Source organism: Crinia signifera, chromosome 5, assembly GCF_055691185.1.
Source record: "Crinia signifera chromosome 5, ASM5569118v1, whole genome shotgun sequence".
Classification (NCBI taxonomy): domain Eukaryota; kingdom Metazoa; phylum Chordata; class Amphibia; order Anura; family Myobatrachidae; genus Crinia; species Crinia signifera.
In genome coordinates, this window is record NC_139221.1 from 205,445,912 (window position 1) to 205,471,542 (window position 25,631).

The window sequence follows — 25,631 nt, forward strand, 5'->3', positions numbered from 1 at the left end:
ATCTACAAAGCTAATAAATCCATCCCTATATCTCCACTTCGAGATAAAGCACAAACACAGCATCTAACATGTCAGTTACCTGTAATATTTTCCATTTTATTTTATCCCATTTTCTTTCTTCATGCTTTGACAATGGTCTCAATTAATGTGCACTTCCATGTAAATCATAAGTTTATATATTATATCTTTCAAATTTGAGAATCTACATTTCTTTTGTAATCATATAGCATATTTAGAACTATGGTGATGAGTATCTTGTCCAGGATTTCCCAACCACAGTCCTGAATGCACTCTAACAGTCCAGGTTTTAGAGACAGGGTGAGCTGGCACACAAACTGAATGTGAAAATCCCCTGTAGGCCCCACTGTCAGAAGGCCCCATCCCTTCTTTAATGTCAGGTTGCATGAAGTGCACTCCAGTTATACATTGTTGCTCTATCAAATGTTTTCTATTGACTGTTGGTTATATGGTTCCTACTAACTGTCTTAGGCTCCAAGGGGACACAACTGGACACAAGCCTTAAGCATGGGCCTCCAATCCTACCCTTCATGCCCCAGTCTGACATTGTTTAGATCCATGCCTGAGCACAGATGTTTTAACAAAGTAAATAAGATACTAAATGTCACATTCACTAAATTATGGCTATCCTTATAACCTGGGCTGTTAGTTTACCTTGACAACCATGGTGGGGAACCCCTGGTCTAGTTTCTGTTATTTTCCTGTTCATGTTTTCATGTTTTATATACAATAACATTAAAATAATTTTGGTAATTCCTCATCTTTGCGGCCACCGATTATGCTACGGAACTTACGTAGCATCATTGTCTTGGGCTCATTGGCTCACTTCGCTTTGCTCCACACAAATTTATTAAAGGTAATAGATGGTGGGGTGGACACAGGACGGTGGCGTGTACCACGTCAAGTAGTGGCTAATGTAACTGGCATGGCGGTTAACGTAACTGGTGTAAGCGGTGGCTGCAAAGATGAGGCCGTACCATTATTTTTTCATTCCTACCTACCTCATAATGCAGCATATACTAATGTTAATGTTGTGCTGTTCTGCCATTCAGAACAGCACTAAAAATATTGATATCCTAAAGGCCCTTAGTCAGGATAAACTGCTGACTGTCCATGGCCAATAAATGTCTCCTTCCCCGGTATCTCATTCCCCGATTTGCATTTCTTCATGCTGGCTCCTTTGTGGTTCCCGATTTATGGAAAGAGGGCTGGAAGGATAGCTCCCTACTCAGCATACAACAAAAAATGGCATATTTGGGGGAATGACTATTAGCATTGGAAAGAAAAGTTACCATTGGAAAGGAATGTTAAATCCTGATTGCAAAAGCAGTACTGCCTCCGGACACTAGAAGGTACATTGTTATGCTTCTACTGTCCTTAAACGAATTGATAGAGTGTACAAGACTTAGCAGACACTAAAGCGCACTAAACCAAGATGATATTGTCTAAAAGCGATATCATCAACACTTTCCCTGGGAAAATTGTATAGTGCATACACACTGAATAATATCGCTAACAATATTGTTTGATATTATCAGGTCCCCACTCCATACATGCAGTCGTTGACGATATAGTCAAAATTGAGCTGCATGTACAGATGATGGAGGACATAATTTTCTATGAGCCACGGGAGGATGCATCTTTAATTATATTGAAACAGTGGACGATATTACAAACAATATCATCTATTAAAGCCAAAATAAGTGATATCTGTAATATCACTTAGTGTGTATGGGATGTTACTCTCTTCTATGACATATATGAAAGGTGTTAGTGGATCATGTAAGGGGCTCTGGACAACTGAAACCTCCCTGAAGTGCACTCCTTAGGGATCTGCTTGATGTAAAACACACACAATTGTGATTTGCATGTAGATTAAAACAAAGGAAAGTTGTTGTGATCCATAAATCTTTTAAAAAATAATTCTGGAGCAGCTTACCTATCAATGGCCCACCTTCAGGTTGGATCAGATATGCTAAGCTGCTATCCGCAGCTTGGCATATGCAGTCCTTAGCAAAGGAAATGCCGGAGGAGGAGCATAACATCTCTTGCCGGCATATGAGATGAACATTGCGGTAATTTAGCCTGCATTTTCTAGAACGCTGACCAATTTCATCCCCGTCTCTTCCCACAAATGCCTTAAGATCAGACAGAGGCATTTGCAGGACTGTCTGGCACATGTGCACAACACGGTCTGTGCGTAGGCAGTTTCCTGATTATCGGGAAACCGGGTTAGATCTATTCAACGTGAATGAGGGCCAATGGTTTAATACTATCTGACTATAGATATGTATAAATCTGTTGAGTACCTTCAGTGTATCTAGTGAGTGTAAAATGTTATTACATTGAACAAAATTGTTGTTTTATGTCTTGATTTTTATATTTCCTCTCTCCTTAAGGTCGTGTGTGACGGACATGTGCGAATGCCCAGTGCATAAAAATTGCTACTGTGAATCATTAATTGCTTATGCGAGGGCATGTTTAAGAGAAGGTGTGAAAGTTCACTGGAAACCGGAAAATAACTGTGCAGGTGAGTTTATTGGCTGCAGCAATTATATCATATTGAATGCATTGTTTTTTGATTCCTGAAATGAATGTGTATTGTACAAGGAAAATTATTGCAACATGCATATAATTTCTAAACATTGAAGTTTCACCCTATTTATTCTTAAACTAGTCTTAAGGCCTGGCTGATGCATGCGCGAAAGTTTATGCTTATGCAATTCTCAAAAGTTTTGTAAAGTGAGCATGATTTTAATTTAATAAACCCCTTATAGGCCTTTAACCTATTCGGTGGTATGGCCGGAATTTTTACAAGGTGAGCTGTGCCTCAGGAGTGGGCTCTCCTGAGAAAATTCTGTGCATGCCACTGTAATGAAATGATGCACCACTGGTGCACCACCATCCCTCCTGTTGCTGATCCGTCCCCTCACCATTGCTTACCCTCCCCTCACCGTCCCCATTGCCGATCCTCTCCATTGCTGATTGGGGAGGATGGGGAAGCTTGGGGAGGTTCAGTCGCGCTCAACCGTTCGTGTGTTCGGGGTGTCCAAACACAGGAATGCTGGAACAGAGGTATGACTGAGCATCTGCCAGTGGCGGCTCCTACCTTTAGACTTTAGACCTGCCTTTAGGGGGGCTGCAATTTCCTGGTTACTGCTCATTGCAAACAGTCATTAATTATTTGCAGGTTATTAGTTTGATTTGCGCTGTACTAGTGTTTGTGTGCATTTACTGTAAATAAATGATGTACTCATATGCACAAAAACAGTTACAGAGCAAAATACACACTTTTCATAACTAATATTAATGAAAGTACACAAAATGATACTCTAATAAAGATCTACACACAAATATTCTTAAAATAAAATAAATTTCCATGCACCTCTCTGGTGCAATGCATACATTCCTTCAGCTGCATCACACTGAGTGACTCACTGAAGTATGGGCATGCTTACTGCAGAGAATTGTTTTTGGGCTGCACAGACAGCAGCCCATAGAAGCACTGTAGCTCTGCCGATTTGCACAGAATGGCTTCCTGCTGGAAGCTATTGCTGTCATCGCTCCATGTACTGGCAGACCAAGAGGTTGAGGAGTTTCCAGCTCTGTGTATGATGAGCAGTAACAGCTTCCAATAGAAATCTATTACATGCTGTCCACAGGGTTAGGCTGTTGCTGTGTCTGCCCTGCTGCTTCATGGAGCCTGGTGAGAGGAGGTTACCAGCGTGTCAGAGACACAGACAACCAGAACCAGAGCTCCGGAGGTAGGGGAGGGTGCCCGCAGCGGGAAGCACCGGAGCTCTGGTGCTGTCTGTCTGTGTCTCTGGTGTTGTGATTTTAACTGGAGGGGCTGCAGTCCTGCAGTCCTATAGCAGGAGCCGCCACTGGCATCTGCAAACCTGAGTGCTCTTGAGCCCGTCAAAGCGTCCATGACCTCCAACCGGCCGCAAACAACCGAAGCCAGCAGCAGAAGCCCCTGGGGAGCAAGGGCTACTACAGAAGGCAGCGGCTGCCCCTTTTGTGGTGAGTATTTCTGGGGCAGGACAACGCCCCCTGCCGGACAATTAGGCAGCAAGCGCCCCCGCCATATGAAAAATCCAAAGTTGTTCGCTACAGGGGTTTGCATGTGCTTTTATCATCAATGCACATGTGCAGACCCCCACCATCGGAGATGGGGCCAATTTTGGACCTGAACTGTCTGAATCGGCCCCGTAATTAGTTCCTTTGTTTGCTAATGCCATCTGTGCCCAAGCATGGATATCCTTAAAACCTAGACCGTTATTGTGCTTTGAGAACCATGTTTTGGATCTTGTATTAATGACTTGTATAACTTTTAACAAAACGAGGAAAATAAGGCAAAATTGATTACCAAACAATTGAAGTATTTAAAACATCCAAAAATGACTCATACAGAATTGCAAACCCTATTTTGTAATATGCTGTTTACAGTAAAATGACTACAGTATCAAAATGAAATACTGTAGATATGCCAAAAGATTTTGATTCCTATCCAAAACACCTCCTCTGTAAAATTCATTAAATCTTTAAAATATATGTGTATTGTTCATGTACACTGTGGTACTAACATGCATAACAGTATTATATAAATAGAAAAAAAAACAGTTTCTATTAGAATGACCGGCCATTATTTCCATGTACAGTAATTGCTATAATTCTTTTTTTCCACTGGAGGGCAGAAGGTAGTTACAAACTATCAAATCTAGTGAGTTACAAGTACTATTTACTACAGACATTATTCTGTAGTATACTGTAGTTCCAACTACTGTATGTTGTCTTTTGTTAATGTTTATTGCTGACATTCTATTATCATTTGCAAAATACAAAAGAAAATTACAAAATGTACAGTATATAAAGCTATGTATCAATTGGGTTTTTAGGACAATAGCGCTAAACAAATATGCAAACAAATCTATAGAAAGAATATTGCATTTCTCTCAACATTTTAGGAAGTTTTGTAAAAATAGTAGCATTATACGGTAATAGATCTTGGACTAAGGGCCACGTGTGAGAATAAGAAAATTAGAGATTTTGGGAGAGGTTTCCCATTTTTTTAATGCGGCAATCGATTACACTGAAAAAAAACAGGTTGATTTTGCCATGTAATTGATTGCCGCTTAAATTTTTTTTTTAACACTCTCAAAATCTCTCTGATTCTCACTCCCTACTGCATTTGGCCCTAAGTCTGTTTTCTGGTGGGGCCAATACAGATACTCTATATGCTCATTTATTAAACAATAAAAATACAAATAACTGGACTGCTTAAACTAGGATCTACGTCACCTAGGACAAGGCAATAGTTTGGCCCCGCTCTGTCTCCCCCAACCTTGCATGCACTCTGGGCATCAAATCCAGCACCCAGGGCATGTGCCCCCCTAGTGTCCCCCCCCCCCCCGGTATTTTGCCCGATTTTAACTGTTTTAAACCGGTAATATGTGCGGTCTGAAAGGTGCAGAGTCAATTTACCATTTCCAAAAACCTGGTATTTTTTTTTTGCTGTCTGAATGGGTCTGAAATGGTACCCAGGCAGCAGTGAGCACTATTGGTCCCGCTCTGTGCATATCTAATAAGTGGGATCCCGTGCAGTGCATATTTAATGAGCGGGTTGGGGACCCGCTTATTAAATATGCACTGCGCTCATTAGATATGCACTGGTATGGAGGCATTTCCAACCCCCCTTCCCCCCACCAGGCATCCTCCCAGCACAGGGAAGGGATCCGCCCTCTTCCCATCCTCGAGTCACAGCACTGTTTTGCCCTGCTGCTGCTGGCCAGGTAGTGGTAGAGTGTGCAGGCTGGGGCAATATGTGCGCAGAGTGGGGAACCTTGGATGTACGCTATGTCTGACACTGCTCTAGACTGCCAATCCATGTTGATGCTCCTGAACCTTTGCCTGCCCCTGGCCTGGGACTTTACCCCAAGAGACAGACTTCTGCAGCAGAGGAGGCGGGCAGAAGGGTTGTGACATTACGCAGCGCAGAGAAAATGCTGTGTCACAGTGAGTATACGGCGCAGGGAGGAAGCCTTCCACTGCGCTACCCTCACACGCTATGCTGACATTTGATCCATCTGCGCTGGAGATGAGGGTCCGTGTAGTTGATGCAAGAAGAGCTTTGGAAGCTGCAGTCTGCTGTATGAGCCAGGAAGAAGGAAGAAAAATCCTGTGTACAGCACTAGACATCTGCAGATACTGTGGGCCTATTTTTGAGGTTTATTTGCAACTAATTGTATGCTGATTTTTAAATAAATAAGTAAAAAATTACTTTTTTTAATATTTAATGTAGCATATTTTAACACTTTTCATGCATATTTTAAGTATTTTTCATGCATATTTGCATGTATATTTCAAGCTTTTTTTGTTGCATATAATCTATTTATTATACTAGTCCAACAACAGTGTATTGCCAGCTTAATAAATTACAATTGGCAGAAAGATTATTGCAATTAAAAAGTATTGCTGGACTAAGACATGATTTTAGTTGCAGCACAACCTTCACATTTTGAAATATAGCTGCAGCTTAAAATATATATATATATATATAAAGGAATTGCTAAATATGTCTAATATTTGTTAAAACGTTGCAACATATCAGTTAGTGCTTCATGTTTACATTTTTGTTTTATTTATTATTGATAATCCCAATGCCTATGTGGTTTTATATCAGTCAGGGGCAGTTCTTATAGAAATATTACATCTAGACCCCACTACTCAAACAACCTCTCAGATTGACTGGACATTGTTAAAAATTAGAGCAGCTACCCATTAATAATAGTGCTGGAGATAGTAGAAGATTATTTAAAGCTCAGGCAATTCACTATCTCTAAAGAGTTTTCAAAGATTTTGAAGTGTAAAGTTTAAAAAAAAGTCTTGCAACATGATGTACTGGGAACGGCCATTGGCATAGGTAACTTAGGCACTTGCATATACTTAAAAATGGGAAGAAGGTAAGTAAGGGCATATTGGATGCACTCAGGAAATGATGCTGTCACAAGTCTTTATCTTAATGGGAATCTACATTCATTTTAAAAAAGATCTACAAATAAAGGTTACATTTTAATTGAGACATAAAAATCAGTTGAACAAGTTACACTGTATCAGTTTCTGACTGTACCCTATATGCCTTACTTACCCTCTTCCCATTTTTACATATACAGTAAGAGAAGGGTAGCACCATTCCTATAAGGAATAACTAAATCATAAAAGACAAAGTGCAAGATGTATTAAAATACATTGCCGCCCTTCTCGCCCCCCCCCCCCCGCTGCGATGCCAGCGCATATGTACTAACATATGCAGCTGGCATCGCGGTGTGGTGACGGAGCCCCCCCACGATACCTGTACTCTGGTGTGCGGGGGGTCTCCGTCACCTCCCTGCCGCCTGGCTCTCCCCTCACGCCGGGGACAGCTAAGCAGGCTTGCCCCGGCGCCTCCTCCACCCCCTGCAGCCAGAAGGACATCCGGCTGCTTCACTAGGGGGAGGAGGGGTTTACCTTCTGGGGTCCAGGAGGACCCTTCAGGAAGGTAAGCCAGAGGGGGGGTCGGCGAGGCGGCGGCCTTGCGTCGGCGGGCGGCGAAAAGAAGCCCATAGGCTTCTATAGGGTATCGTCACCCAAAGGTGGCGATACCCTTCAATGCGGTATCATTTTTGATACATTGGAAAATGTGGTAAAACCAGGGTTTTACCGCATTTTCCGTTTGATACATCTCGCCCTAAGGATGAGAAATGAAAGGAAATTGTTTGTAGACTAGTACAAAAGGAGCACTCTGTGCAGAATATAAATAATCTCCCTCTAAAACTTGCATATACTTGCCTTGGGTTACTTTGGCCATTTTGGAAATCTACTAGATGGTCCCAAGTTCAGATGGGTGTACAGATCTGTGGCTGGTGTTGGGTCTGAGCACTACATACCAGCACTGAGGAGAGACCGCTATAGCTTCTCAAATTTGACTCAAATCTGTAAGACAATTGCAGATCAAGAGAGGTGCCTACTTTCACTCACTCCAAATTTATTATCCAGTGTGAGTAGTGCAAAGTAATTATAACCATGCAGAAGGAGCATATAACAGATGTGCGGAATGTGCCGCACTGAAGAGTGGATTAAGCACGAGGAAAAACAAATGTTTTAGAAAATTAAGGAAGAGGAAGCTGCAGAAGTGGTGGCAAAATGAAGGTGCCGGTAGACTCCGCGGTGCCAGTTTAGGATCTCTTGCAAAATAAATTATACTGACAACTTTGCTGATCAGGTGAAGTCTGGGGAGAATCAAGTATCTGGCACAGTCTAATCAGTGCTGAGAAGCAAGATAGGTCCAGTGCTTGGCAAGCTAAGTAGTGGTGCTGGCCTCTGGAGGGATACCCCTAATGCCCACCAAGATCAGCAGAGTGGATAAGGTTCCAAAAGGACACATTTTCCTCATTACATCCCTAGGTAACCATTGTGTCCAATAAAAGGTCCATGGCATGCAATCAGCTGGTAGGCCTGTGTGCCTAGTTGGGAGGCACCAGCTAAAATTCTGAGTAGGGCTACAAATTGGTCACAGCTGGCCCCGATAGAGGATATTGCAATTAATTTGTTCTACAAGTTTTTAACTAGTAGCTTTCCTAAATGTGGGAGCTAGTGAATTTTATTAAATAATATATTAAGACCTCTTTATGTACAGTAGCAGAGAGCTGTGGCAATACCAGCCAACGTGTTAATGGAAGACTATTTTTTTTTTGTGATGCAATGAGTTGCAGATTATTAAAGACATTATACATGGAAGATATATATTTGTACTGTACTTGTTGAACATATGCAATCACAATTGGTTTTGCGTTTCCTTGATGGAATTTTTTGCCTAAGAAACCAAAAACAGATCTGAACGGGATTAGAATTGTTAGGTCAGCTAAGGAGAACATAATAGAACCTAAGTGGGGTAATAAATACATCTGCAGATTGGGGGACTTCTAAAGAGACGCATGCAACTGGTCAGGCCACTCGAGAGCTATATTGAGCTTTTCTTAAAGATTTTTATGGTTTGTTGTGTTTGGCTATGCAATGGCATTTTTCATTGCTGGAAGGTGTTAATTTTAATAGAATTGAATAACAGCTCATACTTAAGTGTGCCAGTGGTCCCTTTCGCCTCCTATTTTCAACAGGACTAAAACCCTATTTCTCTCACATCTGCTTGATCGCACATACACAACATCTGTCTTCTTCAAGTCTTCACTTCCTTTTCACCACATCCGATTTTATTCTGACAGCTGAAACACAGCAGCTTGAGGAATCCTCATTACTGAAAAAATAAATAAACCACAACTGGGTGAGGCATAGCTGTGATGGATTCAATATTTCCTTTTATTCTTTTCTCATTCAACTTTGCAAACACTATCAACACATGTTATTCCATTGGCATAAAACAGCCCATCATGGCAAAATCCCCATAGCAATTTATTTGTGTTCCGCTGTCATTATTTATCAGCCCTACTTATATCTATGTCTAGAATTGGATTAACAAAGGCAGCAATAAAACAGGCTTTTACACAGATATACAAAAAGCAGAGTATTCTTTATTTCCACTTTTCGCTGTGGACTGAAGAATCCTTTAGACAAATTCACTTGGCCAATTTTGGACCTGAATGGTCTGAATTGGCCCCTTAATTAGTTCCTTAGTTCCTTAGTTTGCTTATACCATCTGTGCACAAGCATGGAGATCCTTAAAGTCTGGACTGTTATAGAGCCAAGTAAAGTTGTCAAAATAGGTGTGAAAATTGCCAAATAGACATTTTTATTCATCATAATGACTTACCTTATACAGGAAATATAATATGTTTTTACACAATATGTTTATTTGAATTTATATAACAAAGGTGAGTGATGCTGGATTATTAAAGGATATTTTGCGCATCGCTCACAGAGATATTGGCACTCAAAGGGTTAATGTTTGAAAATATATTATATACATGTATTTGAATGATTAGGTGTAATTTTTATATATTAAAATGTATACATATTATTTTATTATTTTTTATTATTTACGACTAAATTTACTATTAATCTATTGGGATAATAAATAAAATTGCAAGCTCTCACGGACAGGACCTTCTTTCCTCATGTGCTATTGCTCCTCCAGCGGTACTGTAGTAGTATCTCTGACATTGTTACCTACCCTTGCATACTTGCCTACCCTCCTGCATTCTGCAGGAGACTCCCTGAAACAGCAGCAATCTCCCTCTCTCCCTCATTAGTCTACCAATCTCCCTCATTTCACCTAACCCACATTACACTGTTACATTTTTGGGGTAAAAATGGAATTAGAGACAGATATTTACATTGAATCATCAGCGCCATTTCCCAGTAGCTCTTACTAACTGCTTTGGGGCTCATCTTCATTTGGATATAAGTCATTTTAAAAGATTCCTTTCAGATGTAGCAGTACACACCCACGATTCTAGGTGCTATGTTCAGAATCTCTTTTCACAATCTCTCCTTATATGGAACTAGACACGCCCTATAATCTCCCTGAAATTAGTTTTCAAAAGTAGGCAAGTATGGCTAAGAATCAGAAAACATAGTAGGACCATAATGCTTTAAGGACAGTTATTTTCTCAGGATTTATGACAAAATTTAATAAATAGCTAATTGTGGTATTACGTGGCTGCGACAGAAATCACTTTTTTTCTATTTATGAACTAAATGACAGTGTCTGCGTAAATTAAACATTTATGACACTGTAAAAGTAACATATACAGACTTCACGTTACATCATTGCAGCCCCGCTACTAAGTAAATCACACTTTCTGAATGTTTCATTTGCTTTGGCCATTTTGTATGTTAACCTCTTGCAGCTACATCAACGGTTCTGCCGTTCCCTGTGGATCTCCTGTACTCATTGGCAGAATGCCCAAATAACAATTTATTCTTTATGATGCACTGGTGGCTTTTAAATTTAAGAAACAAGAATATTCCAAACATGTTGACAGAGATGCATTTTATTGCTCAGAATGTATATAATCTTACCCACCACGTTATTGTTGCCAGTTTGTTTTTCCATAAGCATAATGGTGATATCAGAAGCCTAAATATAAACCTGGCACTTAGCTTCCATATAAGACTTGTAAAACAAATGATGCATTGAACTGAAATCAGTTTGCTAATTAATTAAAAAAAAAAATAGATTATCTGGTAACAAACGCCACAAAATTAAACGTTATATCCATTTTGTGTAATTATTAAGTTGAGACATAGTATTATGGTATACTAATGGGAATAATACAATACATTGGACATCATTTACAGCAAAATATTTTATTTAAGTGGATATTTGGGCAAATACAGTAACAACTGAAACATGTGTAAAGGAGGCATGGACACCATGTTGGATCATGCACATACAGGGCCAGATGTATCAAGCTTCAAAAAGTGATAAAGTGGAGAGCGATAAACAGCCAGCCATTCAGCCCCTACCTTTCATTTTTCAAACACAGCCTGTAACATGGCAGGTAGGAGCTGATTGGCTGGCTGTTTATCACTCTCTATAAACATTCTAACAGCACATGTGTGACCTCTAGCATGTATAGGATAATAACACACACAATACACTTAAACCTGAAATAACGACTCGGAGACATAGGTTTGGCAGAAATGCTGAATTTATTTGAAACATTTTAAGCTAATTTAATATTTGATTATTAATTATTTATTTAATGGTGGCCCAGAAAGAACTGCTATTCGACTAAGCTCCACCTCAAAACTAGCATACGTAATTTGGCCTAACTCAAAAGCGGTATCCACTCCACCTACTGCATTGGCTACCCACCCATCTGTGTGGGTCCGCTGTCCCCGAGCGAGTGATCCAGCGAAGGCCTAAGCCAATGAGAGGAGAGCGCAACAAAAAACAAACCAAATATGCTGCAAACATAACTTAATGAAAGCCTTAAAATCTATCAACTTGCCGTTCTTTTCCACATGTCAGCTAACGAGATTAACCACCACCCTCAAACCACCTAACAGGGAAGGGAGGCCGGGTAACTTTTCAGGAAAGAGAGGAAGACTCCTCCCTTTCCTGCAGGCCATTCCTAATATCCTTATAGGCTCCCCCGAGTCACATGCTGTCCGAGGTACACACCCAGCTTTGCATGTTTAATTCACTTCATGTCTATACAGCCATTACGTTGCTCTTTTGTCACTTTTTAAAGCTTGATATATCTGGCCTACAGTGTGGGAAATGTCTGGTGTTTCTGAAGTACTAGGCTGCTCCCAACCAACTTCTCCTTCTCTATGAAGACCTATGATACAGTGTACAGTTGTGCCCATTGATGCATAACACTTATACACCTGATCATTCAAATACATGTTCTGTATATATGACCTTTATAAATGTTAAATTCTACAGTCCAAATAAATTGGTATGGGGATTTTGCCATGATAGTTTTATCCCAATGGAATAATATGTGTTTAAAGTGTTTACAAACTTAAATGTGAAAAATGAAAGCAAATATAGCATATTGAAAACTCTACATCTGTATGTGAATCTGTACACAAAGTGCTACTAAGTAGGAGTAGCTGCTTCTCAAGCCCCATACACACTTAGTGAGTCCCCATCAACGCCGGTATTGGCGACGATGGGGTGCCAGAATCGGCAAGTGCATACATACTTGCTGATGCCGGTGATGTCAGGGAGCGACGGTGGGGAGAGAGACGGTCATGCTGTGGCTGCATCTTGACCGTCATTAACAAGGACTCCCTCATCCAGACATGTTCGCACGAGGGAGGGAAGGCACATCGTTAATGACATGGAGAGTACACACTAGGCGATATTGTTCAAAATATCGCTCAGAAAATATCGCTCAGCTGTAGTCTCACTGCCTTGGGACTAAAACTATGTTCCTAAAGCACCAGGATTGGATTAACATCACCAAACAACTGGTAACAAATTAAGCTGCCTAGCAATACTGGAAAAAGTCCATAGTCCTAAGCAATATACCCAATAGCGTGTTCCCTATTAGCCCTCGATTTTATTAATATTATTGCAATTACGTTTTTGAATTTGATGTGATTTATGATTGATAATAAATTGTATTAAGTAAGAAAACTGTCCTAACTTTTTTCTTTTAATATAACAGCCATGGTTGGTACACTGTTTTACTTGTTGCTTTATTGGAGGACTGACTACCCTTTTACCAAGTACAGTTGTTTGTGCACCTCACAATAATTGGTTTCTTATATTCTTTGGGTTTTCTTTCTGTCTAGGGGGTGACTAACTACTCGCAGTCCTCTGCAACTTTACAGATGAGCGATCAGAGCTGAGTCAGGCCCAAAGTCCCAAAAGTTTAATACGATGAGAGATTCAGAAAGTGAAAGATTTGTTAAGAAATCTCCAGTTTTTTAAAGCGGCAATCATTTACTCTGCAAAACCAGTTTGATTTAAAAATCTGGAGATTTCTTAACAAATCTTTCACTTTCTGAATCTCTCATCCAATTAAATTTCACCCTAGGTGTATGAGGACACATCTGCAGTTTAAAATATTAATTTATAGCCCTAAATGCATTAAAATGCAATTAGTCAATGTTTACTGTAAAGCATAGGTCCTCAAACTATTCTGCTCTGGGACCCCATCAGACAATAAGAATAATTAGGAGACCCCAGCAAGTTACTGCAGAAGGTCATCACATCACATGTGTAGTCAGAAGACAGCACATACATGGCAGCATTGTGGAGGCACAAAATGATGGGATGAGTCTAAAATAACAGACAATTCAATAGATTTTTTTAGAATCCTTGAATCACTGATTGAGTTTAGAAAAGTCATCAGCCTGATGGTGAGCAACATGGAGTCGCGACCCCATGCTGAGAAGGTCAAGACCCACAGTTTGAGAATCACTGCTGTAGAGAATACTTGCTAGATCTTCCTGAACTTGAGAAAATTGTATGTTAATATTAGCTTTTTGTTGTCTTCTAGCAATCCAATGTAAACATGGAGCAGTATATGACACCTGTGGTCCAGGATGCCTTAAGACATGTGAAAACTGGAATGAAATTGGTCCGTGCAGTAGACCTTGTGTGGCTGGTTGTCACTGCCCTGCCAATTTAGTACTTCACAGAGGAAAATGCATCAAGCCAGCTCTCTGTCCGCAGCGGTGACACAAATCTTTCATCAAGAACTATTAAATGCTGATGGTTTTTATTTTTAAAGCTCTCAGCCAATGAAGGACTTAACTGTTTGAACACAGAACTTGTAAAATTATTAAATGCTGACACATTCACACACATGGAAACAAGTGACTAATATAAATATGATATATATATAAATACAAAATTATACATCATTTATATAAGCAAAGAAAGACAATTTATTATATGTATATTTTTTGCTATACGGTTTATGTATTATTTTTTAGGTTTTATCCTTTAAACTATTTGAACAATTGTATAAATAAAACAGATGTTTCTAATTTAATATGGTGGCACAGGAAAGTGTACTAGCTGGCTTTGCCATTTCTAAAGCTCTACATTTTTTTTTTTACAAAAATACTTTTTGTGGCCGAAACTTTTGCCAAAATGGATTTATTTCAACATTCAAATTGAAGTTACAGTTGGACTTCAAACATGCGCCACAGAAAACAGAAGATTTGCTTAGGACCCGCTGATAAAAGAACGTAAAGTAAGCAGTTTATCAACTGCTGGTTGGTGACAGAATTGAATGACCCTGAGCTATAAACCTGCTTTATGCAGCCTATAAGTAATGGAATATAATATTTAAGGCGATAAGGTATTTGGTATCCAAAACACGCATTAAGATGGATTAAAAATTCACAAAAAATCAGAGTGGATTCTTTTTATATGTGCATTATGAAAGTAAAATACTGTATATTGATATTTTTTTTTGACCTGACATTCCACTGTAGTAATGTATTACCACACTACATACTTCAGATAGCTTAAGCCCATATGTCATTAGGACTGGTTCTGATGGATCTGATACAGGGCGAATAACATACATAGTTTTTGCACCTATTATGAGTGAACTAATCAACACGGAACATTTGTGTTCAACTGCTTGATTAAGGCCCCATACTATAGTGCGACTTGTCTGAGGCGAATGTCGCATCTGATTTCCCTTAAACTTACCCAACTAGTGCGACTTGTCTGAGGCGAATGTCGCATCTGATTTCCCTTAAACTTACCCAACTGCTCCCAGGAGTCCTTCCATGCGAATTCCTAATTGATGTGCTATATTTTACATGCGAGTTATCACATGCAAAAGGCCTCACAGTGAGCTGCCTGGGGAGTTCATGCAGCACATCTGACCTCCCACTCCAAACCAATGTGCACAGGACAACATATCAGATCTGATGCAGATTGGCCAATTTTCACCAGATTTCGCAGCCCAATCATTCAGAATTGGGTGGAAAGTTGCCAAATCGCCATCTTTAGTCAGAGAATCACACTACAAGGAATTAATAATACTGTAATAACATTTATTAACTGGCAATTATGCCTTTGCTGCATTCCTTCAAAGGAACATACCTCTGTGTATGTAGGTGTCTTTTTTTTACCCCTGAGTCTGTTTGTACCTCCCAACATTTTGAAAACGCATTGAAATAGAAATAATATAGCCCTCACCTCTGAATAGGGGGCAGAGGGGATGGAGATATAGGGCAAGGGGAAGAGAGGGAAAAGAGGGTCCCAGAGGGGCATGTGTCCATTGATACTCCCTTACCTCTGAGCAACAGATTTGCTCTCCAGTCTGCACACACTGCTGTGGTGGTACAGGAAGGATGCTGCCATTTAGCATCAGTGTCTTCTGCCGATAGTACCCCCCACATATGAAGCTATGCTGAAAATACTTTATTTGCATAAATCTTCATAAGGTGGCAAGGCCCCTCCTTCGATTAGGTATTGACCCCCCCCCCCCCTTTTAATAAAGTGGCGGAGGCTTATGTAATTTCTCTGCATTTATTCCAGTAAAAAAACAAAGTGAAATCCAAACATTAGCTTTCTATTTAATGCATACTGTTCATATCAGTTATACAAATTTTTGGACAGTTATATAATGATTTTACTTCCTTCTTTCAAATGAATGTACCCTGGAGTCTTTGGAGGTCAGGATTGTGGAGAAAGTGTGGTTTAAATGTTTCACCCTTTCCTTGTCACATTACATAAGCTTCTAGTATTTAAACCATAAGGAGGGAGGGCTTAGGCATAGCTTTACCAAAACTTGGAGAGGATGTATGAAAAATAACAAGCTGATTGGTTGGAACTTTATCTCACGTTTTCTCTGTCCAACCAGGACCGGTCCAAGAGCATGGTGCTGGTTTCTTAAATACAGGGAATCCCTCTGATATTTTCCCCCAGAATGATAAACTAAGCCGATCAGCTCCTAACACTTATGTTACAGGCTGCATTTGAAAAATGACAGGTAGGAGCTAGGTAGTAAGCCCTTACATAGGCGAATCTAGAATTATGGTAATGGGTGGTCCCAGAACTAGACAAAATAGCAGGGGGACCTTTGCGCGGCGCAGCCGCGCGCCAAAAGGGGGCGTGGCCCCATGGAAAGGGGGCGTGGCATCACAAAAAGGGGTGTAGTATTACACTTAAAACCATACACGGTAATGCCCATTACACATTTTAGCAAACTCCATAATACCCATTACACATAATGCCACACGCCGTAATGCCAATTACACATTAGGCCACACACCATAATGCCCATTACACATTGTGCCACACATCATGATGCCCATTACATACTATATAACAAACCGTAATGCCCATTACATATTTGCCACATAAGTGCTGCTTACCTACGTGCTCATTGCTAGGGGGTTCTTGCTTGATGGCACCATAGTACCTATTACACTTGATGCCACACACCATAGTACCCATTACACATGATGCCGCACACCACAGTACCCATTACACATGATGCCGCGCACCATAGTACCCATTACACATGATGCCACGCACCATAGTACCCATTACACATGATGCCACACCCCATAGAACCCATTACACATGATGCAGCGCACCATAGTACCCATTACACATGATACTGCACACATAATGTCCATTACACATGATGCTGCACACATAATGCCGCTTACAAATGATGCTGCACACCGTAATGCCCCTTACACATTAAGCCACACATTATGCGTAATGCCCCCACATACCGCCACTTGTAGCGTCCCTTAAGCAATGCCCTCAAAAGTGCCACTTACTGTAAATTTTTATATGAGCCTTCGCTGCTGCTGCAGGGAGAGATGGAGAGCGGTGCAGCTGCTTCTATGGGAAGAGGAGCGCAGCGCAGAGCACGCTCCCACTCCCCTCCAGGTGTCCCCTCTAGCCGAGTGGACATTTGAAATATTATGCGCGCTGTTGTGCGTGACGTCGGGGGAGCACACTGGTCGCCGGCACCACATGATTAAAGGGGGGCGGGCTAAGGTGAAAGCGGGGAGAAGAATTGGAGCGGAAGCTGCAGGTGTGACAGTCATTGACAGCTGGGCAGAGAGCAGGGGGCTGCCCGGCTGTATTCAGAGCACTGCAGGTCACGGCTGTTTGAAATAATACCCCTTTCACAACAGAAAATGCAGGGATTTACCCGGGAATGTGGTACCAGGATCATGCAGGGACATTCCCAGGCTGACCCCTTATACACTAGCCTAGTCCCTGCATTTTCTGGTGTGAGGGGGAGAGACAAACACTCCCCTATCCCTACACCCCTTTAACCAACAAGCTATATCTTCGGAACCAACTGACCCATTTACCTGAGACCAGTATCATATTGAAGAACCTTTGAGTTGGCTTCGAATGATTTTTGGTCTCGTTAAACTGGGCTGTTTGGTTCCAGAGAAATCTGCCCTCAAAAAACATAAACAGTCATGAAATTACATTTAAGAAAAAAAAAAAAAAAAAGGTTTAACCTCAATATCCCTGGAACCAATTAACCCATATGGATCCAGCCTGGTATCATATTGAAGGCCTGTCGATTTGGGTTTGACTGACATCAACCTTGAGCTTCAGTGATGCAGAAGGGGGAACTGGCAGCTGTTGAACTGGGTGCGGGTCGGAATTCGCGGGTCCCATGTTATTCTATAGGGAAAACGTTCCAGCTTTGCCTGGCAGTATCTCCAGTTCCCAGGGGGCTAGAGACACGGGGCTGGGCTCGTTGGAAAGCCCCATCCCTCAGCTACAAAATGTGGTCCTGTGCACCCCCGGACCACCCCCTAGATTCGCCTAAGGGCTGCCCTTATTAAACTCTGGCTGCAGTGGAAGCTATCAGCCATGAAGGCACTTTTTGTCCTATTTGAACTCTAGCAGTGCTTAGGACTTAGCACTTTTCATGCATATACTGTAGTGCCTAATTTATCATCATTGATTGATGAATAGCAAAAATGACTAACTGTGGATCTTCACTATTCTTCTCATGAGCAGTCTCACAAACTGTGGTCACATTCTGAGACACGCTACCGCAGTCTAAGGGCCAGCGGTGGCGGGGCCATGTGGCGTTGGGAGGGTGGCAACATGGCATTTGGTCCAGACAACAGAGGCATTTCCGGGCCATTTTGGGTGTGGGGCGTGGCAGCAGCAAGTCGTCATACGAAGGCAGTGGGTTACCCTAAAGATGCAAGCGCTTCAATGTCCAGCACAGCATACACAATCTCTGCAATGCAATTCCAAGAGTTTGCAATGGCATCACGGGGAGGAACCGCATGGTAGTGGAAAAAAACTACAACTCAAGCTGAAGTCAGCCCATAATACTGAAGAGGTTGATAAAGAGAAGTATTAATAACAACTTTCAAAAATAATCAGTCATTTTAAATATAAGAATATTATAGGAAATAGGCTCCACCCACCTCCCCAGGAAAGCTTACAATCTGTTAAGGTATTTACAAATAGGTCGACAGGGTCATTAGGTCGACATGGGAAAGGTCGACAGTCAAAACGTCAACATGTTGTTTTTTTTACTGTTGTTTAGCTGACACGTGCCGACAGGCAGTATTTCATGCCCTACCATCCACTAGGGCGTGGTGGGAGAACAAAATAGTGTGCCGAACGTAGCGAGGCACCGTGCCCGATGCATGGCGAGCATAGCGAGCCATGCAAGGGGGCACAGTGGTGCGTTTCGGTGTCCATGTCGACACGACATATGCGGCCAGGCATTAGTTTGTGCCCTACCATCAAATAGTGCGTGGTAGTAGAAGAAGAAGAGGGCACCCGCCAGAAGAGGGCACCCGCCAGAAGAATGGCGAGCGTAGCGAGCCATGCGAGGGGATGAGGTGCTACGTTTTAGTGTTTATGTTGACTGTGTCGATATTCGGGTAAAAAAGTGAAAAAGTGGACTTTTTCAATGTCACCTTACCCATGTCAATCTAATAACCCTGTTGACCTAATGAACCTGTCGACCTAACCCATGTCACCCTTTAGTCATGTCAACCTTACTGCATGTCGACCTTAAATCATGTCGACCTTCGTGCATGTTGGCCTTAAGTCATGTCAACCTTATTGCATGTCGACCTAGTGGTGTCGACAGAGCCAGATTAAGGTCTAAATGGGCCTGGAGCTGAAAATTATCAATGGCCTATTATGCACAATAATAGGGGTTGTGGCCAGCACCTAATAATGTGGGGGGCGTGACCAGTGTTCTGTTTGGGTGGTCTGCTCATGGGTGTGTCTGTATTTGTGTAAATACTGTCAACTAATTATATATGCCTGAAAAAGGCAGGGGGCTGGCATAAGAAAAATGCAGGGAGATATATTGGCGGGTGCCCTCCAAAGGTGCACATGCAGGATACCGATGTTCTAAGATACTTGCAGGGTGAGGCAGCATTCCAGTCATAAAAAAAATACTGAAAGCCGAAACTTGGTACAGTACAAGACATTTCAGCACCTTTTATGTGGCTACCTAAATTTACCACACCATATACCACTTATACAAATCATGCAACACAATAGTAACCCCCTTATACTGTACTTGCCTCATGTGCCACATGGAATGAGCCAAAATTCACACTGACTGAGCCAAAATTCACACTATGGCACACAGATTGAGTAAAAATTCACGTTATGCCACACAGATTAAGGCAAAATACACATTTTGCCACATGGATTGAGCCAAAATACACATTATTATACCAAACAGATTGAGCAATAATGCACAATATGCTTCATAAATAGGGGCATTGCGCGCTGAAGGCGCACATTAAAAATTTACACCATAATGCCCATTACATGTTAAGCCAAACACCATATTCTCCATTACGTATTATGCCAAACACCATAATGCCTATGAAAAATGATGCTACTTAAGTGTTGCTTACCAACATGTTCATTGCTAGGGGTTCCATGCTTATTGCCAGGGGTTCCATGCTCATTGCCATGTGGGATTACATGCTCATTGCCAAGGGGGAATACATGCTTGCGGTAACTGGGGGATAGCCGCCGCCGGGCAGAAATGACAGCCATTGACAGCTGGGCAGAGAGCAGGGGGCTGCCTGGCTGTATTCAGAGCACTGCATGTCCCGGCTATTTGAAATAATACCCCTTTCACACCAGAAAATGCAGGGATTTACTCGGGAATATGGCCCCAAGATCATGCAGGGACATTCCCGGACTGGACCGTTTTACACCAGCCTAGTCTCTGCATTTTTTTGTGTGAGGGGGAGAGAAAACAACCCCCGCCCCCCTTTAAACAACCAGCTACATCTTCGGAACCAACTGACCGATTTACATGTAGGCTTCAAATGATTTTGGTCCCGTGAAACTGGGCCATTTGGTTCCAGAGAAATCTGTCAAACAACATGAACAGCCATGAAATTACATTTCAGAAATGAAAGAAAATTGGTTTACCCGCAATATCTCTAGAACCAATGAACCCATATGGACCAGGTATCAGATTGAAGGCCCAGCGATTTTGGTTCGACTGAGATCAACCTCAAGCTTCTGTGATGCCGGAGGGGGAACTGGCAGCCGTTGGAACCGGGTGGAGGTCGGAATTAGCGGTCCCATGTTATCCTATGGGGAAAACGTTCCAGGTTTGCCTGTCGGTATCTCCGGTTCCCGGGGGGCTACCGACACGGGGCTGGGCTCGTTGGAAAGCTCTGGCCCTCAGCTACAGAGTGGGCCTATTTGGAGAATAGGCCTGGAGCTGTAGCTCCATCAGCCCCATTGTTAATCCGGCCCTGGGTGTCGACCTACTTGCTGGTGACCTAATGATCCATACCCGTTGGTTAAGGGATCTGGATAGGTTGACAGTGTCAAAACCATGTGATCAACATGCACAAGGTCAAACATAGACCAAAGGTCAACTCAAGCAAAAGGTTGCTATGAAAGTGGACGACATGTGAAAAGTTCGATGTAAGGTGTTCTGTCCTTTGCACAGCAGTCTGTGCAATGTGAGTAACCAGGCAACCAGAGATGCGGAAGTGATGGAAGACCAAACAGCGCCGCTGACAGAGAGAGGTGGGGTCTGGTTCTTGGTCAGGGTCACCGTATCACTGCTAACAGTTATAATACTTCACAGAAAGAGTAGTAGATAAGTGGAATAGCCTACCATCAGAGGTGTTAGATGCAAATACAGTAGTACAATTTAAACATGCTTGGGATAGGCATATTGATATCCTTACAAAAAAATAAGGCTCAAATATGGTTTGAGGTAACATATTTAAAAAAAGGGCAGACTAGATGGGCCAAGTGGTTCTTATCTGCCGTCAAATCAAATTCTAATACACAAACAGGAAGACACATATTGCCAATACCTTTAACATAAGATACAATGGGGCAGATGTATTAAGCCTCAACAAGAGATAAATTCAAGGGTGATAAGGAGAGATAAATGTCCAGCCAATCAGCTCCTTACTGACTTTTTTCAAACACAGGCTGTAACATGGCAGTTAGCAGGTGATTGGCTGGACGTTTATCTCTCTTTGGCCCTTATTCTGATCGGTGCGGATATTCCCGCATTCTTACGGAGCGGTCCGTACGCCACGGTGTTTTGCCGCGTGCGGCCATCGTCCGTAGAAACGCCCACGTGTCCTCCGCATTCGGACGGACTCACTCTTTAAGAACAGGGCGTGTTTACGGACGACATACAAACCATGCGTGTGCGGGAGAAACACTCCGATTCTGCACGGTATTACAGAGTATTACAGAGTATGCTCGGGAATACCGCATCCGGGCCCTTATTCTGGTTGGTGCGGCCAGAGCCGCACACGGGGCTCCGGCCGCACAAACCAATCCCCGCCCACCCTACGGATCGCCACGGCCGTCCGTACACGGACGGCTGGCGATCCGCATAAAAATGGTGGAGGCGTACGCCTCCACCATGGTGGGAGCTGCCCCCTGCATTCGATGGTCGTCGACCATCGAAGGCAGGTCCGCACGCCCCGGCAGCTCCCGCAAGCTGAGACCACACGGACAATCGTCCGTGTGGTAGCTTGTATGGGGGCTGAAAGCTGACATCCGGCGACGTCAGCTTTCCGCCCCCATGAGTTGCGTCATGCCCTCATTACCATGCATACGCCCCGCGTTTGCATGGGAACGCCCATGAAACGCGGGGCGTACACATAGGGAAATGAGGGCATGAAGCCTCTCACGCCCCTATACGCCCCCTTTGCGGCGGACGAAATACGTCTGCGGCGAAGGGGGCTGCACATGCGCAGATTGACCTCTGCGCATGTGCAGAGTAAAAACATCGGCGGTACGGCCGCACGCGGGTAGAGAATGTAACCACTATTAACTATCTGATGATATTATTATTCTAATCTTACTACAATCCAGACCTACCAAAGCTGTCCTTATAAATAACCATTTATACCCATGTTTACAGCATGGCCACCATACTGGTCTCCACCCTGGCCATTAAAGTCCAATTGTCATCATTTCCCTTGGTTAAACCATTTATCTCTTTCTTCCCTTTTATTATCTCCACACCCCACATGATTTTGTAAAATACCAAATTTTGGTATCAATAGTCGACACAAACTATGTTGACTATACAGTGGGTTTTCACTAATAAATTAATTAAACCTAGCTTTCATTTCAATTTAATCTTATCAGACACTATCAGTGTCATATATGTATTTATTATATATATTTTTTCTCAGCACTATTTTCTAGGTGCGATTACCTGACAACTTTTACCATATCACGCAGTGGTAACCGCCACACTCCTCATACTATTATTTATTTATATTCATATGTATTATTTTTATATTCATTTATTTTTATTTTTATTTTTACTTTTAAATACCATATCCTAGTCGACACAAATTATGTCAACCACATATTACTAGGAATCAATACCTACATCACAGCCTTAAATGGTATTAGACACCCTCGATGTCTTATAACCAATACCCCAACTAAAGTTAACAGACACCATTAGAGTCCTATATTCATAACTCCAGCACAGTATTAAGGGTGCCGACAGTCGAACGTAATTATTTTCCTCAAGCTATCAAAGCTCAGGTTAATGCCATAATTACAAACACCAGCGGCTTCCACACACCCCCCTTCCCTATTGGGACATTCTTATGTCCATCATTTTTTCAAACGCAGGATTGGCCTGCCCACCTCTCTTATACAGACTGGGAATCCCCAGTCCAGCACGTCACTTTGATCAAGCCCAATCGGGGCGAAACACGTGTCCGTCTGACGTCAGGGCATTTCCAGCCACTCAGAGCCCTCCCGCAGTCCTTCTCAGAGCAGCGCGGCCGTTACGACTTAGACGGTAGAAGCTTTCACCGCACGGTTTACTTCACCACGCGTTGATACTGCTGTCACCTATACGAGGTAATCTGTTTCTTATTTCACAGATTTCCGCTGGCGCACAGACTTTGTGTCTGATGCGCACGCACTCTGATACCGCTACTGAGCGGGACTTTTGTACCTTACCGTATGGAGCACGCTATAATTAGACGTCCATTGGATGAGAAATTGAGCGCCTGCTATTAATGTGACCTGATACCGCTATTAAGCGGGACCTTTATGCTTTATCATATGGGGCACGCTATAATTAGGTGTCCACTGTATGAAAAATTGAGCACCTGTTATCTATGTGACCCTCAGGTAAATCTCTTTTGCATACTATTGTTGTTCTGTCTCATTGACTATACCCTATTATCTCTTCAATCCACCTACCTACTCCACTGTTGTTACCATCAAACTATTACCAACTGCCCCAATTAAAAACCTTCGACTACTGCTGTTCAGCAACAGGCAGTTAAATTGACAATTACCGTCTGTATCTCCAGAGAATTGGTATCAACTATTTGGTGTCCTCAACCAATATGTTTTGTTATATTGTTTGATACATGCCTGGAATCACATGCTGTGACGTATGCTGCTGATGAATTAATACATCTTGCACATACAATGATTTAAGACTTATAAAGACCTTACTCACCCCTGCATGTGGCATTGTGCGCAGTATTCTCCATTACTGGCTCAGTGACCACGAATCCATTGAATCCAGCAGTGGGCACATATACCATTATTCTGTGAGCATATCTCTCCTCACCTTTCTGATCCTTTCTCTTTCATTCTAATCTACCATTATCTCTCATCTGGACTCGCTCACTCTCTCATTCTCCTGAGCCACATCGGGGAAAAGCAGAAGTGACAACTGGCTCCTAGTTCCATTTGAGGCTCTCTCATCTGATGCCATATACAGCCATACATCGCTGGGCCGCCTGATCCCATCTGAACTCAGCAGCTAAGCAGCGATTGGCTGGATCAGTACCTCCTGGGAGACCATCAGGGAATATCCAGTGCTGTATCACACACTCAGACAGCAGAAGTAGCGAATGCATATGAAGAGCATTCCTATCTTTCCCTTTACCCATTAAATCCTGCTTCAACATTAGTAATGTAAACCTGTTACCTATATTATTGCATTTGGGTCCATTATTAGCTATTGTCAAAGGAGGGTCTGAAGCAAGACCCCAAAATATTAAAATATTACGAACCTCTGCAACATTTATGTGCATGATATCACCATCTTGTGTTGATTTACCTTGCTCAAATAATTACGGTCTGGTAAATTCCCTGCCAAATCATTTTCGCCCACTTGACGGTTATTGTATTACAATTTCGTTTTTGTCTGCATTGTATATTACGATTATAAAATAAACTCCGTAGATATACTCACATGCTGATTGATATATATTTTTAAAAAAAATTTCTTTTGAAACAGTTCTTTGTATCTAATTGACGTGTGCTTGTATGCTATTTTTAGTGTAATCAATAAAGGTTAGATTTTATGTCACCCATTTGTACACCATCTTTTCACAGTGTACATGCTGTCAGGGCCGGTGCAAGGCACCGGAGCGCCCCAGGCGAGTCGGGGTGGGGGCGCCCAGGTGCCGGGGGAGGGAGGGGGGGGGGTGGTACCTGTGTAAAAAAATTGCTGCCCCGGCGTCCCTGCAGTGCTGGGGTGGTCAGGGGTGTCCGTGCCGTAGGGGTACCTGCGGCGCCGTCATGTGTATAAAGCTGGCTGCGGCCGGCGGGGTCCTTGTAGTGAATAGCAAATAACTAGCACTTCCCACGCTGCCGCGCGCATAGCGCTAGTTATTTGCTATTCAATACAGGGACCCCGCCGGCCGCAGCCAGCTTTATA

The 25,631-nt window shown here is 42.4% G+C and overlaps 1 protein-coding gene and 1 pseudogene across 2 annotated transcripts in view; both read left to right on the forward strand.

Moving 5' to 3' along the window:
• The window catches only part of BMPER (BMP binding endothelial regulator), a 207,164-nt gene extending 192,629 nt beyond the window's left edge, over positions 1–14,535 (forward strand). The window contains exons 14-15 of one of the 2 annotated variants that reach the window (XM_083188458.1): positions 2,418–2,548; positions 13,974–14,535. In XM_083188458.1, the coding sequence (XP_083044584.1) occupies positions 2,418–2,548; positions 13,974–14,155 (313 nt within the window). In that variant the 3' untranslated portion in view covers positions 14,156–14,535. Of the gene's footprint in view, positions 1–2,417; positions 2,549–13,973 lie in introns of those variants that run through there. The other variant, XR_014474987.1, reaches the window with a different exon arrangement.
• Positions 14,536–24,678: 10,143 nt separating this feature from the next.
• On the forward strand, positions 24,679–24,795 carry LOC146006177 (5S ribosomal RNA; annotated as a pseudogene).
• The last annotated feature ends 836 nt before the right edge of the window (positions 24,796–25,631 follow it).